Source organism: Bombus vancouverensis, chromosome 11 (assembly GCF_051014615.1).
Source record: "Bombus vancouverensis nearcticus chromosome 11, iyBomVanc1_principal, whole genome shotgun sequence".
Lineage (NCBI taxonomy): Eukaryota > Metazoa > Arthropoda > Insecta > Hymenoptera > Apidae > Bombus > Bombus vancouverensis.
The window spans coordinates 8,028,578-8,047,202 of NC_134921.1; the positions used below are offsets into that span (position 1 = coordinate 8,028,578).

At 32.7% G+C, this 18,625-nt stretch overlaps 2 protein-coding genes across 6 annotated transcripts; one reads left to right on the forward strand and one right to left on the reverse strand.

Annotated features, from left to right (window-relative positions):
• Positions 1-70: 70 nt before the first annotated feature.
• LOC117153172 (uncharacterized) lies at positions 71-17,571 on the reverse strand. Its single transcript, XM_033326937.2, has 19 exons — positions 17,404-17,571; positions 17,203-17,344; positions 16,962-17,123; positions 16,759-16,884; positions 16,579-16,685; positions 16,281-16,494; positions 16,109-16,184; positions 15,882-16,039; positions 15,421-15,800; positions 15,141-15,350; positions 8,690-8,908; positions 7,595-7,791; positions 6,612-6,734; positions 3,153-3,442; positions 2,430-2,637; positions 2,211-2,336; positions 1,910-2,133; positions 1,502-1,835; positions 71-373 (listed from the first exon to the last, which is right to left on the reverse strand). Exons 1-19 carry the CDS (start codon positions 17,496-17,498, stop codon positions 183-185), a joined length of 3,582 nt encoding a protein of 1,193 aa, XP_033182828.2. The 5' UTR covers positions 17,499-17,571; the 3' UTR covers positions 71-182.
• Scamp (secretory carrier membrane protein) lies at positions 10,807-16,104 on the forward strand. 5 transcript variants are annotated; one of them, XM_076622653.1, is made up of 9 exons: positions 10,807-11,027; positions 11,499-11,768; positions 11,852-11,915; positions 11,998-12,126; positions 12,201-12,357; positions 12,427-12,528; positions 12,606-12,732; positions 13,142-13,341; positions 15,452-16,104. In XM_076622653.1, exons 1-8 carry the CDS (start codon positions 10,971-10,973, stop codon positions 13,304-13,306), a joined length of 1,071 nt encoding a protein of 356 aa, XP_076478768.1. In that variant the 5' UTR covers positions 10,807-10,970; the 3' UTR covers positions 13,307-13,341; positions 15,452-16,104. The 5 variants fall into 5 exon arrangements, with proteins under 5 accessions (XP_076478768.1, XP_033182826.1, XP_033182825.1 ...); XM_033326935.2 differs by having other exon boundaries at positions 15,455-16,104; XM_033326934.2 differs by having other exon boundaries at positions 15,686-16,104.
• Positions 17,572-18,625: the final 1,054 nt, after the last annotated feature.

The window sequence follows — 18,625 nt, forward strand, 5'->3', positions numbered from 1 at the left end:
TTAGATTATAAATAAGAGACAAAATACTTGTTACTACTAAAATATTTTCCTTTATTCGAGTAGTTTGTACGATTAATCATGGAACATTGTAAAAATAAATATTATAAATCGACTGCTATAGACGCTATTCTACGATCATCTTAAACAAGATCCTCGACACTCTTCGTTCATTTATTCTTGCTCTAACTAAATTTTTCATTCGCTGCTTCTGTCCCCATTTCTTCCAATTGACTAGACGCCAAATCCAATTTCGAAGTCCACGATGGTTTCTCCATCTCTTGCGTGTTTACTTCCTCTATCAAGATCATCATTCTAATGAAAAATTCGTTCAATTTCGCTGCCGTGCCTCGTCGTAGCTTCGGAAAATTTCTATCTACAATACAACGATATTAATATAAATTACACGATGATAAAATAATTTATTTATTCGATTCAGAGACCGGAACTAAAGTAGAAGATTAGATAGAATCGTGACATCTAGGTCTCTCGTGATACGAGTCCCACCGCACATAAATCGCGATTATTGATAATATAAATAGAACAATGTGACATGTTCGACGAATCAATATTTCTGGCGATCAGTTGTATGATGCGCACGCTGGACAACAATGAATACTTATGCCAACTGGTTCACGGGAAATGGTCATGCCTTCATGAAATATGAAACAATCACCAACGAAGGATACTTATTCATTTTATGTTGGCAGTCGAGTTTATAAGTAGTTCTTCCTTTGTCGAGCACCTACATTGTTTGCAAATAGCATAGGATTAAAGTGGCAAGCATACAAGAGAAATGCAATATCCTCTCTTTCGTTTACCGAGCCGATAGTTGAGAATATATTTTTAGATATCATTCATGGTGCATAGAAAGTCTCCTTTCTAGAAAGAACAATAATGTCGCGTTTAACATCCAAGTGGTATAAAATTACACACGAACGGCATTTCTAAATAAGATCTTCCTTATTGTAATTGCCGGTTCAATGCAGAAAAATCGATTCAGAAACACGATAGCACAATATTAGTCCAAAGAATACTACTCCTATTTCATAAGATCATTTAACCCACGAAGGTTGTTATTATCGGAAACAACGATTGTTTTATTTCATATGGATACAGCGAACTTGTTACTTCTACGTGATAATAAAAATCATTTAAAAAATGAATCTTTTTTACAGACTGTGAAAGAATTCCACCATATACATATTGCGTTACACACAATTGTTCTTTCCTAATGATCAGACTGCAGATTCTTACGCTCTTATGGGAAATTTCGAAATGCAAAAATGCACAAGATGCTCGTATTCAAATATATTTACGATACGCCAAGTGGAGTATTCGTTTTAAAATTTAATAAATGAAATTCCTTGCTGAATTACCATTTTCTTTTTTACCGTTTCATAAGAATATACCTAATTTGCATAAACACTCGCAATCTACGAAAAACCTAGAGGAGTCGATATAAAAAAGTTAAAATATAGGAATCTTTTTTTTTAATATTTACTGGATGGATAAAACGAGTTCTTGATCCATATACTCTGTTGTGTGAGCGCAGCCATGAACCTCTTCGTTATCAAGCTTTGGCTCTCAGGTGTCATCGGTCTCAAACGACTAATAAATCGTAGAAGATATTCCAACAAATATCGATTAGGGTTATGCAATTTTTCCAGGCATCTTTGAGGTTTCGAATTCCAGACGACGATATAACTCAAACTATCGACGTCTAGCAAAGGATGTTTCAATGTCTCTAGCCATTCAAATAATAATCCTGACAGAATATACAAGTCAGTTTCCATCTGAAGCCTCTGCCACGCCGTAGATCTATGATTTAGATCCATCTGAAAATTATCACAAGACAATTCACTTCCTCGACACTGAATATCTTAATTCGAAATAAAAACGATCCTTCAACCTGATAATCCTGAAGACGTTTCTTCGTCTTGTCAGATAAACTGGCGGTGTCTTTGATCAGAGCTCTGATTGCTTCGTCGGTGTTCACGGTTTCCAGAGCTGTATTTTGAGCAGCAGCTTTTAAGTTCATGTGAGATTGAATTTCTTTGTAACAGTCGTTATCTGCGAGATCCTGACCGTGAATTCCATCACCGAGCACGTCGTCCACGTAGTTGTCATCCAACACTATAAAAAGGTAGCGTTCTTTTTTATCTAAATTAAATTTTATACTAATTTAATGATTTTATTTTAGGTTGAGGCACCTGGAAAAGCTGAATCGTAGGATGGACTGTCCGGAGATGTACAAAATACGTCGCTCAATCTTCCAATATCATCGGATGTTCCCCTTGAAGATGCTTGGCTACCACTTGCACACGCTTTCGTCGTACCTGGATAGTGGACAATTAGAAAATTCGTGTAAATTATTAAAGATTTTTAATTTATTAGACCATTTGAAACTCAGTTTTCCTTTAACTTCTTACTGGAGCATTCGTAAGAATCGGCGAGTGAGTCAGCCCACGAGTAAGAGTGTTTAATATTTCCTTTGTTATCTCTAAACTTTTCCAAAACGTGAGATATAAATTTTCTCGTGAAACATGTACTGGAAATCGTGTACGTGATTTCACACGGAGAATTGTCCTCTTGACAATCGCACAATTGAAGGATTCGTTCACAAATCGTGAATACGATCTAAAAAATAATTTATTGGAGAAATTTAATAGGATTAATTAGAATCATTTGGTTGTTCGTTCGATATGTCGTCTTATGCCAAATCCATCGATGTTCTCGATTGTTTTTTGATATCTATTTGTTAAATATCAAGTTCATAGATATAATATTATTTTATTATAAGGCGATGTTAATCGAGAGAAGTAATATTTTCACTTAATATCTTAGAACGATAAAGTTAGACTGCCTCTGTATTGATCATAAACATTACATATTTTATTTATGCCTAGTGTGTTTGTAAATGAGTAACTAAGAACAATACAGCGATTCTTAGTGTGACTCATGTATTAATTTATTTATACAAATTAAGACGATGAACATGCTATAACAAAAATAGGATAAAACATTAATACAAAATGTTACTAGTAAATAGTCCGGTCGTACGATATTCACATGTAAATTTGTATAATCTATGAATTCGCATATTTCTGATATTGACATAAGACGTCTGTGATTCTTGCAATGCATAAAAGAACCTTTGGTACGTATTTGAATGTACGTTGCTCGTATCCATGTAGTACGTTGTGTTGCTTCTTCAGATGCGATTGCAGGCTGCAAGGCTTACGATCGCCTATTGCGCTATTCAAAGGGAAAACTATCATCTGTGGAAGCACAAAGTGCTCGAATTCTTGGATGCAGAGAATTTGTCCCCGCGTCTGTATCGCGCACGGCCGCTTCATACGAACAAATCGTATGGCATCGTTGGCCCGCACACGAAGACTGTAAATAAGGTAGCACGCGATCAGAACCCCAGTTCTGCCCAGCCCTGAAAAAGGTACATGTCCTTTAAACTTGTCTAAACTATGTATGATTAATCGCTTGGTGGAGATTCAGAAATTTCCATATTTTATTTTTAGAACCTGTGCTAGCCCAAATCCATGTTAATTAAAGCCTTGAATCTGTTCCAATAGAAACAGAAATAAAATATAATGGTAAACTAATAAAAATATTATTACGATTAGTATAAGAATTATAAATACATAACAAATATAAGAAATAAATATAAACGCAGTGTGGTGGTTACTTTAGAAATTTAAAAAATTCTAAAGTCTACATTTACTTTTCAGTAATATCACCGAGTTACAAACGCGCGGTAAAATGATATTCCAATTATAAGGAAAAGAATTTTATAACATTTATTACGAATTATTGCCAACTGATAAGCTGACTTTCTAGTTTTCACAGGATCAGTTTAGAAATTAATAAGCTTGTAAAATCAATTGACTCGAGCGTTTACGTTTTAATAATGTCACGAGTTTTCCTATCATCCTGGACAAATGAAATATTTATCCTTAAAGGATAGGTCGGGACTGCTTATCGATCGTGCCTAATTCGGGAAATAAATTACGTGCTCGTGCTCGTGCTCGTGCTCGAGCCATGAATCGGAAGCGGAACTCGTAATCGTACTCGGTCTTGTTTCCGGGGTTAACAAGAGTTATGACGTGCCCGACGTGTAACCACTTGATAATAACCATAAACTGTGTTTCGTCTGTGGATGTCCGTGGATATCGTAACACGTATCCATGATTCATAATTAAGTTGCAGAGCGTGCATACAAGGTACGCGTGGAATTTCGACTATTCAATTAAATCGTCGCTTGACAACGCAACCAGGCAATTCGTTGATCAAAGAATTCGATATATTCCTGGCGATAAACCGTTTTCGTGCATGGAACGAACCGTGGAAAATAAATTATTTCACTGACAAAAACGTTCTCGTATAATTACAGTATATCATGTTATATGGGAACTGGGATACCTTCGTGTACGTAATGATCAGGTCTGTAGTTTTACAAGGAGCTATCCTTGCGTCGATTTGTCATATGCGAAGAATATGGAGAATATGAAGAAAATGTAATTTTTATGATCGTTAAACATGCATGGCCTGCAGGACCTTGTTATCGAGGAAGCAATCGATCGATACGATCGAGCTCAAGTTGCATCGAGGTTGCCGAACCTCTTGATGGAAACAGAACAGTTATTCAATTATATGACTGTCATATATTATAATGAAAGACAAAAGTATTCGTATGTAGAAATGAAAAGTAATATTTCGTATGTTATTAATTTTATTAAATATATTCAATATATTATATCAAACATATTTAAATACGTGCAATTGTATATTATAAGTATATTATACGCAGAGTACTGAGTAACAAATGTAACTAAAGTAAATTAAAATTAAATTGTGTACATCTGTTTTACTGTAAGTGTCTGTGTATAATACATAGTGATATTTGAGTATATCTAATAATATAGAAAATGTTATTATTCTTATTTCTACATTCTTACCGTACGAATACTTTTGTCTATCGCTGTAGCCTCATACATGCGAGATATTTTTATGAGAAAATTGCAGGGTTGAATATTTGCATGTGGAATTTGCAATTCCCCGCCCCGCCCACGCCCCAATTTCTTATCATTACTTATCTATTATTCGTGCCCATAAATTTGGTTAAAGAACTGAAGCTAACAAACGTTTATGGTTGAAGAACACGCTTCTATCTAATTAGTGAATTAGTCATGTAAGAAAGGGTGCTAGGACTTTTACAGTTTTATCTAACATTGGATCAGGATATTGTTTTATGTGTCAATACTAGAATCTCCTGCCTGTAATGTACGCTGTGTTCGTTAGATTACTTTCGATGCAATAGCGTTTTTCAATCGTTAGCAGATTTCCTAAATTTCAGAAAACTATCTCCTATTTCAATTTTATGACAAAACTATTTTGGAAACGTTACAAGTTCTTTTTTTCTTTTTCTTTGTTGAAACAAGTTCAAGTTTGAGACATGAAAATTCTACAAATAGAAATTCATTTAGTTGCAATATAAAGTACCACAGTAGGGTTGAAGCTACATTTATATAAATAGGTATAAGTACTTCTGACCATTTAATTGAAATTATGTTTTATCGATATAGTTCAGATATATTTTTTTCCAAAACGCTCTTTTAATACGCATTTCACGTATTAATATCAATTAATAAATACAAATAAATACGGTATGTGTATATTTCGATATGTTTATATTACACGAGTGTGGAAACAAAATACATATTCCTATTTATATGCTCACGGTTATAGATGATCATAATTTAGCTGCGGATATCTGTGTATTTATGAAAAATAATATACAAAGGTATATAAAATATCTGAAATAAAATATTCGTTGTAAAAGATTCCACTTATTTAGCTGTGTACATATAAATATAGATCTGCATGAAAATAAATAAATATATAATGAAAGTTTCATTCCTGTAAAAGTGAATATCAATTTCGCTAAAAGCAATTGCGTGTTTTTAGCAAATACATAAACATTTCGTCGAATCTAATATTTCTAGTATTAAAGAATAATACGAATTTTTTCTCTTGTTTTATAAATTGAATGGAGCTTCTCGATATGAACTGGGAATAATAACAGACCGCTCCTACACTACCTATTTTCTCCACGTAGCCCATACAACGTATAATTTTTGCGGTCCTCGGCTAAAGGTTTAAGAAAGATCGTAATGAATGCGAAAATTCAGATGCACCGGGTTAACACCGCGTGTTGTAGCACGCAATGCACCAAAACAGGTCTCGTTCTGGATGAACGCGTCTCACACGTGGCTTAAATCGATACATTCAAAGGTTAGAAATCGTCGGTTGATAAAGGGTGGGCGTGTGAAAGTAAAAGGGGAACGTTTAAAACGTCGATGACTTCATTGTCTTGAATTAAAAGGCTTATTTAAACGATGATGATAGAAGGAACTGCACGTTTCTGTTCGCGATAACATCTTCCTATAAACTCTTCCACGCCAATCCTATCAATTTAAAAAGATAACGATTGCAATTTAAATTAAGAAATTGAACAATCGAAGACTATTTATTGGCGAAAAGGGACTGTGTAAAAATAAAAATTGGGTCGGTGCGCCTATCGAAAAGAATCGATTTACCGGCATGACAATGAATTGCCACTCTTCCCTCTTGCACAGCGAAGGCCACGACCTTGACCATATCCAGAAGTTTGCTCATGGTCGCATCCCCGTAGTCCTTCAACGCGAAATTGTAATAGTAAACTGCAACAAATCGCCAAGTCGTAATTACGGAATTGTCATCTTTTGGTATTTAAGGGGAGGGAAATGTGATTCGAGAAATAATATTTATATGACCGTGGACGAAATTGAGTTTTGTTTCGTCTGCATGGTTACACGATTCTGCTGCATTGCATGTTACAGCTAAACTTCTTCGATCTACCTCACCAGAACCGACACTGATTCCTGTGAAACTGTTTTACAAGTTTAGTCTTCATTTACGTATAACTCAATTTCGTCGCGCGGTTAAATATGTAATTATTATTCATGTAATTCCTGTATTTTAATGCTTTTATTACCCTTATTGTCCATTCTATTTATCATGCTATTAACCCTTTCTGAATTGAATATTCCTTGGGTTGTGGGAAAAATTTTTCTCTGACGTTTTTATAAAGAAGAATTTATAATGCAGTACAATTGGAACCATTTTACCGAAGACAAATATATTTATAGTTAATTGAATTAATATTAATTTAATTCACTTCACAAAAACATAATATTGTATGTACAAAACCTGGATCATAAAGGAGTTAATATTAAATATTAATTTTATTTTGAGGTACTTTTCAACACTATGTAACTTATGATCGATCATGTACGATATTTATTCAAATAAAATATGAACCTTTCGAATTAATCAAGTTTCATACATTTTTATGAAATGTGTAAGTGGTTAATGTCCGCTCCTTCAATGTCATCTCTTTTTCCACTTTCCAATTTATGGAAACTTCGTAATTGATTTTTTTATTCGTACATTTTAATTAATCAGGTTCGCATGATGCAATGTTTCTTTTCTATTTTTGTGTTTATGGTTGAAGCAATTGTTTTAACGTTCTAATACCTACTGCTATGTTTCATGAAGACATTCGGGTCATAAGTAAAGCCACTTTCTTCGAGAGGACCACCGCAGCTTGCATGCTCGCCAGGCGTTTGTAGGTTTACTATGGTTTTTATACTCCACCCTTGAAACTGTGCGATTATGTCCTTTTTTATTATCTGTGCGGTGTTCGGTCGTGCCATCGCGAGTACGTCGTCTGTCACCCTGAACAATTATCGACCCTTACATTCCTTGCTAAACCTCCAAATTCATGACACTAGTCACTTTATTTGATCAAATAGAATTTGGCGTTATTACCATTTTGAAGTCATTACAGATAAGAAAAAAGGAAAAATCATTGTAGAAGAAAATCAGATCCATCGTTACTAGAGAATTTCAATAAATGCTGCTGATCATTTCATTCAAACAAACAGATGTTTCTGCTTTGGAATAATTACCATTTTTTTTTTAAATCAATTTAGGAGACAATCGAATTATCATTATCAATATTATAAGATTTCAATGAACAAACTGTCCCTAATTATTTTATTTAATCAAACAAAAAATATTGTTCACAAGTACAGTAGAAGCTCGAGTACTCAAAATTAATTTTAAATTAATTAATTTCAAAATAATTATTATGACACGCTGTTCATGTAATAACTTTGTTAAAATATCTTCGTATAAAAAAAATTATTCGTTTCAAAGCGTTTAAGAAATACTAATATCAAACAAGAATAAAACCATATGAATGAAAAACAATTTCTTTTAATTTTTACATTTGTTTTCCAACGTTTTTTTCAAATAAACATCCCCAAATTTTCCATTAATCGGTCCAGTATTCTGGTAATCAAGATTTTACTGTAATTAAAATTTAAGGAAGTTAATTTACGAGTAACATATTAGATTCCATGATGAGATTAATTCCGTCTGTTCACGGTACTCTATCGCGTCGTGATATTAATCGATTCAATTTCTCTTCGGAATAAAGATAAAAACGAACAGATTTGCAAAATTGTAGTTCGACATACGGATACAAAACAGGTGTTTTATTATACGCGAGTCCGCGAATATGAAAAATAAAATTTGAATAGGTTTCCATAAATTTTTATCGTGACCTTACCAATGCGAAAATATGTTCTGTATCGCCATGTGCACTGGCGGCCACGCTTTCGAATTTTCATATTTGCATCTAGAGCCACCGCAAAAGATCGCGCACTGTATAGCCTGCGGCGTGAATTTTCGCAAATTTTCGGAGAATTTATTGTAACCAGCCTGGACCTCGCACAGATCCACTTGGCCCGCTTGAAAACCTGCTGGTACCAGTGAACTTACATCCATTCTGCAAACAATGTTTGATTACTCATTTACAACTTATAATATGCTATAATTCTCTTGCACACATTTATAATTCAAAATAAATTTCAAACTTTAAATTATCCTCCCTATACTAATTATAAATTTTATTTATTTTAAAAACGATTAAAACAGGGAAATATTAAGTTAGTAATTAAACAATTTATTCGAATATTTCTTTCCTAAATTCGGTTTTCTTTCTTCTTATTTAAATGAATTGAAGATAGGCGTACATGTTTAAAAATAATCACGCCCCTTCCGTCCATCTCATTGCCGTAGAGAAATTGGATTTTTTCTTAAATTTCTTGTCCACTGTCCCTATCAGATACGTTTGACAATTCAAGTAGAATCTTTTTCCAACGGTTTTCTCTACGCAAAAATGCACGACACAGGGTAACAATCAATGCAAAAAAGCACTTCACGTACAGGGGTAAGCGCATAGCGACTGGTAGTTCCGCTACTATAACGCTACTTTATCTATCGTTCTATCATACAGATTGCGCCTGCGTCAGTCCTATTACCTATGAAACTGCCTTTGTTTCACTTCACCCTATTTATGTCTGTAGATCCGTGTATTTTATAACATTTCAAGTTCGCTATAATAGGATTGTATAATTTCCCACTCCGGTCTCCTATAGTTTTCATTGCATTTCTTCTATGTGCAGGTGTGGGGAAAGATATTAACGAATTTGAAGAAGATAAAAAAAATATAGTGTCCATTTTATATTTCATGTACGTATGTAATTTCTGTAGATCTTGTAATGTGTAAATCTTCTGTAAATCTTCATTTTAATGTTTTACAATGTATCCAGCTCCGTAAGATGAAATAATTTGATATGTGATATATATATGTGATTTGATATATGATAAAAATGCCGTATTCGGCGACCCGTTTGATGTAGAGTTTTGGCGTTCCATCTCCTTACAAGTCATATTTTTTATTCGCTTTTTGATAATTTTATTCTATATGTACTTTCCGTTTATGCTTACCCTATATGCTTACCTTGTACATTTATCTTATATGCTTCGTTTATATACTTAGTTTATATACTTAGCTTATCGACTTACCTTGTATATTTACTTTATATACATAAGCACATCTTACTTTTTTTGTATCACCACGTTGTAAACAGGTGAATGTTTTGTAAAAGTTTTTTTAAATTTTTGTGTTTATGTAGATAGTTACTTTTTATATACTTACCTGTTGGCTTTGTACAAGCCATGTTGTACAGTACATGTTGTACAATTAATAAGTTCAAGAAATTTTTCGAAATCTATTGGTTTTGAGAATATAAATTGAAAAAATGTACTGAAATAATCGGCTTATATAGTTGTTTGGTATAATTGTTATTATATTGTTTCTGTTATATGGTTGATATTATATAGGTTTTATATATAGTTGCTTGAATAATAATATAGATCATATATATATATAGATCATTGTACGTTTGCATGAATATAATACCTAGTTAAAACATTTTTTAGTTCATTTTTCTTAAGTAATTTGATGTTATTCAAATTAAATTAAATTTACATTAATTAATATATATGTATATATGTATTTAGATTTCGTTATGAATTACAATATATACTGCTAACACGGTTGTCCTCTCCAATGCCTAAGTTCCTCATATAGCACAGAACTACTCATTCTGTTATGTTAATTTTTTGTTTTAAAGGATTAAAATAAATAACTAGAAATGTTATGCAAATTCAAAGACAAGATGCATATGTATTACACTGAAGAAATTATTCTAATTCTGTGATTATTATTGGTGTTAAATAATTATGTTACTAACGTCTTGGAAACTAGATATAATGTTTCGAAATGGCGTGTGAATCGTTCATAACATGTGTGCGATAGACGTGGCAGGAGTTGCTTTATCTGTAGTATGCTACATGGCTAAAGTACCGACGATACCATAGGTAACCGCAACGCAATGTATCATCAAGTATAGACAAGTTTAGATAAGAATATTTTGAGTGTAGGAAAGTCTTATTAATTTTTGACGGTGCATTGAAGAACACTTCAGTGAGCAGTGGCTAAGATGTCCGGCTTTGACGAAAATCCTTTTGGGGAACCGAATATCAATGATCCATTTTCAGTGAGTATTTCATTAGCGGCTAGACCCGAGGCACGTACTATCTTGTTCAATATTGCCTGTAAAACTGTCAAATCGAAATAAACGTGTTTTATCGAATTATTATTATTTTGTGCCAAGACTGTAGGCGAAGACTTTTATTATGTCTTGATATTAGTATCTTAATTATTTGATATTTGTATGCCTTATTTTTTAGTCGTGCTTTATTATGTATGTTAAGTATGATACTAAGATTATCATATATATACTATTATTATTATTTTTTATTGTTTTGTAAATAAAAAATTACTGCTTCAAATTTATTGTGAAAGAGACATGTATGCCATAAAGGAAGTCTTTGAATTGCTGTTGACTCTATATATAGACATCCTCTATAAATACACATTCTTTAAGTGTTAGTATATTTAACTTTCTTTGTGAAGGTTGACTGCGATATAAAAGAAGCAGTTAACAATCAATTACTTTTTTAAATAGGATCCTGCGATAAGAAGGGCTGTATCTTCTACTCCAGCTAATAGGGGTTTAGAAGATTACAATCCTTTCGCGGAACAAGGTTCACAAGGAACTGCACAAGTCAGAGGTGCATCAAATCCTCCCATCTATGGAGGTATTGGAGCTACACAGCAACCAGCTACACTTCAGCCTTCAAATCAGGAACCTCCTGCAACTAATTATGCCCGTACTCCACAGCAAACAGTGAATACATCACTTGGAAGCACATTATCCCCTACTTCAGATGTAAATGTACATGAAGTTTTGTTTTATAATATTTTATAGTGAATTTTAATATCGTGTTAAGTTTGTCTTGAAAAATTATGAAATTTTAGCAAAGATCAGAGCCAGGATGGAAAGCAGGAACAGAAGAAGACATAAGGAATACACCATACTATCGTGAGTCCAAAATATAACAAGTCAATGTTTAATATATTTCCTTTATTATTGTTTAACAATTGAAAATACTTGGTTTTCAAAGCAAAAAGGAACAATTGGCCACCTCTACCTGACAAATGCTGCTGCCAACCTTGCTTCCACCAAGATATCGATGTGGAAATTCATACAGATTTTCAGAAGGTAGTCAGACAACTATACCGTTTATGGATGTGTAAGTTTAATGTATTGCATCTAATTTTAATGAATAAAATAGTATAGTAAATAACAAATAATTTTAAATTACAGTTCACGGCTGTATTTTAATTCTAAACGTTATTGGTGGATTTATTCTACTGTTATGTACCGGAGCATTTTCAACATTTGGTCTTGGGATATTGTATTTAATACTTTTTACTCCATTCTCGTTTTTATGCTGGTTCAGACCAGCATACAAGGCTTTCAAGTATGTAATCGATCATACATCAATGTCTCAGTATTAGTGTTATTATTCAATATATTTTTCCTCTTTTAGAAACGATAGCTCTTTTAACTTCATGGTATTTTTCTTCGTCTTCTTCTTTCAATTAATCGTCACAGGGATTCAGGCCATAGGCATTCCTGGCTCAGGAACTTGGTAATATTTTAATTCCCAAAGATACAGATTTATTCTAGAGATAATATGTTAATGTTTCAATTATTTTATTATCACAGCGGTATTATACTTGCTATCACGATGTTCGACAACACAGCTAAAGGAATATTCCTTGGCTTTCTACTGCTCCTTATTGCTCTTTGTTTCGTACTTGCTGCATGCGGAGATCTGCTATTATTAACTAAGGTATAGTGTCAAATTTCCTCAGCTTTGAAAAATAATTTTTGCAAATGGAGAACATAGAAGAAAAATATGATAAGTCCAGTTTTGTTGATTTCTTAATATTTATTTAATATAGTGATTAAACAGCATTTCAAAACATAATAGTTAGGAAAGGAATAAATCTACGATGTTATGATAAATCTACAAATAATATTAATTTAGTTGTTATGCTAGTTTAATTTCACTAATATTAATTTACATAACTGATGTTATAAATGTTTTTTAAATATTCAAGAGAGTACAAAATCAGACGTAAAGCCATTTTTGATATCGAATTGATAACATATCAAAAAAGAAAATCGTCTTTTGTCTTTATCATGTTTTTAACTTATGATCTTTAAATAGTAAAATATCAAAAAAATATGATCTATAGATTCATCGCATATATCGCTCGTCGGATGCGAGCGTTTCGAAGGCACAACAAGAATTCGCCACAACTTTCTTGCGCAATGAACATGTGCAAAATGCGGCAAGTAACGTCGCTGCTACTGCTGTCCGCGCCCAAATGGCTAATGCTGCTAATCAACCACGCTATTAAAGTGATTTCACAACACTCCAGGATTTATTCTTCAGGTACTCTCTGACGTTTTACTACTCAGTAAAATCGTATGTGTAGATCATCTTAATAATGTGCATTACTCGGGACTCGAAATTATAATGTTCCATAGAAGATTCTATTCTTACAGTGAAAACGAGAAAATTATACTACTCATTCATAAAATCATTTTTCTTTTTTTCTTGGTACGTTCGAAGTTTTATTCATGCACGTTTTCTCCGAAAAATGATTGATTCGTATCGTTTATCGAAAGATCTCAAATGAATAATCACAAATTTACTCTTGGCAAGTGTTTAACGATTTATGTATTTCTTTATTCCCCATAACAGTATTTTAAATCGGATTAACACAATTATTATGTGGGTATGTATGTGTATTATTTAAAACATATATGATGTGTATATCCTTTTTGTTTGTATTGATTGAAAATGAGTCACAAAATAATTTATCATCTAGTAAAGAAACGAGCTAATAATAATCATATCACTAATTCTTATATTATTGCTTCTATATACATGAACATATTTACTAGCTTTTGTATTTTAGTGGCACTTTAATCATGACGTTGTAATCATGTGCGGCTTTATATAAATGGAAAGCGTTCGATTGTGTTGAAAATCAAAATAATTTAATTTAACATGAAAATATGTTGTATCCACGAGTATAGATTTCAATTTCTTGTTTTACGGAACGTTGATTTAACTACCGATGGTAGGGGAATATAAGGCATCCATCCTTTTGTCTACCTTTAATAACGTCCTACACATTCCTTAAATCGTGTAATATACATTATATGGCCTTTCTTTAAATTAAGTACTTGTTACTTAGATCCTTAAAATATTCTATAACTTTGTAAAGTTTAAACTATATATACATATAAATATTATATATATAAATATATATAGATAATGGATATTTTGAAAAGAAACCGAATATTACTTTTACATATTGTTTAATTATTTATTAATTATCGATAAATTATTTGTAGAGTATGAAAATTGGTTTATATCGTTGCTGTTACCTAATTGGGTGTAATCTAAATGTCTCAATGAACTGGAAAGTTTATGTCAAGTAAAAAATGTTCAGAAATATAGGAAAAGAGTGGTTGAAGGATCTTTGTTATGTACTGAGACTAATCAAACAAAGATATTGTGCTCTTTAAATATATTTTTACATATATAATGCTGTTTAAATTGATTGCAATAATTATTACATACCTTCATTGTATAGCAATGAACAATAAATGACTTCGTTTTGTATAAAAAAAGAAAAGTAAGAAAGAAATGTTATTTAAATTTTATAAATACGCACTGGTACATTTACTTATGTAAGAAGCAAAGAAAAGAAAAGCGATAAATAAAAATTTAGTTTGCTCATAAAAAAGGAGATCTCTTTCACACCAATGATTAGCACAAAAATTTTTCCATTTAACATAATAAATATTTATAATAAATTTTCCAGATTCTGTAAACCAATAGTCTTCAACAATATTTTACCTAAAATTCCGGAATTATAAATCATCAATTTTGATCCATGATTAGATAAGCTTATCTTTCAATTCGACAAACAAAGTATACATTATAAAAATACAAACGCACCTTCAGATCGATACGTTGCAATTGGATCTATTGGAAATGAACTAAGATTGATCTTGTCCGTAGATCCCGTTCCAATTAATTTCGCTACGAATATAGCATCCATAATTTCTATATCCGATCTGTACATTAATCTAGCGTGTCCTTCGGCTAGTCTGAAAAAAATTGTTACGCTGAATGTTTAAAACAAAAAATGCTTTAAATGTCTTGTCTCTTGTTACCTAATAAGACTGTCCAAAAGTCGAACTGTTGTTCTTTCTTCCCTCCTATCTGGATGAGATCTGTGATAAAGATAAGTCGCTCGAAGTACCATTTCCGCTTCTTTTGTTAGTTTCGGTTGTAAAGAATGCACGTAGGCCAAGTATTCTCGCAATATATCCTCTTTCCATAAGTCTTCGGTATTTAAAAGTTCTATGTGATTTTTCGAGTCTCTGTGAAACATTCACTCGAATTAATGATTTAGTATATAACAAAAGAATCGACTGCATAAATTTTTATTACGTTTGAATAGTGTTCTCTTTCTTTTCGTAAGCAGCCTTCAGAATATGGTCGGACGTCAACCGGTCCCATCCTGCATTCCTATTGTCTTTCAAAAGCAAGATTAAATCGAAACGAGATAAAAGAGGATCACCTAAATTCGTTTCCCATTCTTCATCATCGGTAAACTGACCTCCAACTGGATTAATGGCTGCGATCACTGAACATCTTGAGTTTAACGTGCTAACTAACCCAGCTTTGGCGATTGATATCGTTTGCTGTTCCATAGCCTCGTGAACGGATGTCCTATCTTCTGAACTCATGGTTGTGAACTCATCTACGCAGCAGACTCCTCCATCGGCTAATACTAGGGCTCCAGCTTCTAGATGCCAGCCCTCTGAATCCTGTAACATATACGCGTGTACGAAGAAAATGATATGGATATTAATTGTTAAAAATAGAAGATATAGTGTATATTAACTAACTCTGACAGCAGCTGCTGTGAGACCAGCTGCAGTCGATCCAACACCGGTCGTAAGAACCGATCTTATAGCCAAACGAGATGCTGCACGAAGCAACTGGGATTTGCCAGTTCCAGGGTCACCGACCAAAAGAAGATGAGGTTCTCCTCGTACACGTGTTCCTTGTTTCGTTTAATGTGATTGTATTTTATGTTAAGAAGATAATAAAAACAAAAGTGATGCATAATTACCGCTTTCGTTACACTTTGGCACGCCACCAGCTAAAACTACAGCTAACGCCAATTTTGCAGTATACATGCCATAGAGCTTGAAATAATTTTTGTATAAATGGTGCCATATATATCTATTTTCTATTCTATTATTCTTTTTTTTTGTTCATTTACATTGTAAATAAATCGATACCTGTGGACAAATAGATGTGATAATATTGTCTCTACCAAGCAAAGGATTATCGCTATACTTTTCCCAATAACGCTTAAAAACATCTCTCATCTCTTGCGAAGAAGAGGTCTCGGATATCTTGCGTCGTACTACAATGCTATTTGCTAGCATCATAGTTGTTGCTTCTAAACGTTCACCGACCTCTAAGGGACCCCATATTCTTATCACAATACCACTAGGGAAGAAGTGTAGGACATATTATAATTAAAAGGAGTAGTTTTTATTTGTAACATATATAAATGGTAACCAAGTTATTCACCTAATCTCAACATGATCTCCTGGCCTACATCTATCAACTAAATCATCCAGCAAGATAATTCTCAGTTCCTCTGTCAACGATTTATTTGAGTCTATTTTACCCTTTTCCTAATCAAGAGTATTGAAAGTTAATGATATTAACATGACAAGAGATAACTATAAAATTAAAGTGATAATATACTTGGACTCCTATTTCCTGGTAATCTGAGGAATCGTCTAGCTCAAAACCCGGCAGAGCTGTGAGCTTTGGTGCATGACATGCTTCACAGTCTGTAATATCTTCAAAAGCCTGTCTTTCCCACTCATACTAGAAGTAGATAGCATTTATGTTATCAGCTAACAAATGTTACAAAATGTATATAGTACATTTACTAGTACACTTACTTTAATAAAAGTAACATGTTTACATTTTTTGCAATTCATTCGTTGAACAGTTTTTAATATTGTTGGTTGGGAGATCCTAACAATGATGCCACTTGTTGAAACTAATTGGCCAATTTGTCCTTGGTCCAGTGTGACTGGCACAGCAGTAACTCTAATACGAACCTATTTCCAAATATATTCTTAAAATAATAGATTAAAAATATTAAAATTTTAATAAAACTAATATAGTGGTCATTATTACCCTTTTTTTAATAATTTGTTCTGGTTTTGCTATTTCTTCTTGTACTGTCACTACCGATTCGTCACAGAATGGTAAGTAATATCTAGGATATCGTAAAATTTTCTGTGCTACATCCGCATTATCCTCGAATAGCGATACGAAGCTGTAAGGAAAGTATCCTTCGTATCATACGAAGAGTAAATGCAATTGTAAAATACCCACTTTATATAGATAGAGTAGTAGCAACTAGAATCTGCGTTATCTAAAATCTCTTCGAGTTCCACTAGGTGATGTTTTAATAAATACTCTTCTAACATTTTAAACTTTTATTTGTGGAATATAGAAATTGAGGTTAGAAACATCATGTTATATTCACGCTACACACGTGCTATTACTGCGCTGCTGACTTCCCGCCGAAACTGTTAGTCACGTGTTCTTCACTCAACACGTGCTTTCATTCTGTTTTTAATGTATATTGTCTCCATACTATTATAGCATAATAAATGCTAATATAATCAGTTAGTGTTTCTCTTAATAATACTATCCATTTAATTAAATAAAGTAGGACCTTCAGTGAAAAGGTGTTACAAGTATATTCCTTTTTAAATATGTAGCGACACATGAGCTAGAGGACTATTCGAACCACGCTGTTATTTTGCCTCGGAGTACCAATATCGTTAGGATATACATAATGTAATAATAAACCAACTCCAGGCAAAACAATGTCGCCGCTACGTGTAATCGTCTAACAAAGGCGAATGGAAATTTACCGGTACCCCCGCGACCAGACAAATAAAGGAACACGATCGTAAAGTGACCAGTTTTTTCAATCTCAGTCTCGAGCGATTTTATTAGCGATCAACACATACAACACAGTTAGTACCAAGCGTCTTAGCGAACATTTTTTTAACGACCAGTATCGAGCAATCTACGGTCGTCTCTGTATTTATAATTATTTTAAAATATATTTGACGGTTTCAATATCGAGTAATCTCGTCATTAAATTACCACACGACCAACCACCCTTTACAAATACAAGATTTTGTTATGAATTTTCAATTCCTAACAAGTATAGGAATATGTCTTAATGTTTCAAAGCAAACAAAATTCTTTATTAAACTTCAATTTTATCTACAATTCCTTTAAATCAAAGGTTTTGTCATTCGTAGTACTTTCGTAGATTATATTTTTTGTAATATAGTATAAGAAATTTAACATTTAGAAGTGTATAGAATTTTCTATTAGAATTTAACTTTATCCAAAATTTCCTCAAATTAAAAATTTTGTCCCTTGTGCCATATTTTTTCTGATCATTTAAGTGTAAAATAGTATTAACAATAATTTATATTTTTGATGGAGATTAAATAAGAACGATATCCATCCTGTTCTGTGAGATACAGTATACCAAACTTGAATTGTTTTGAAAATTACGAAAACCGTGATT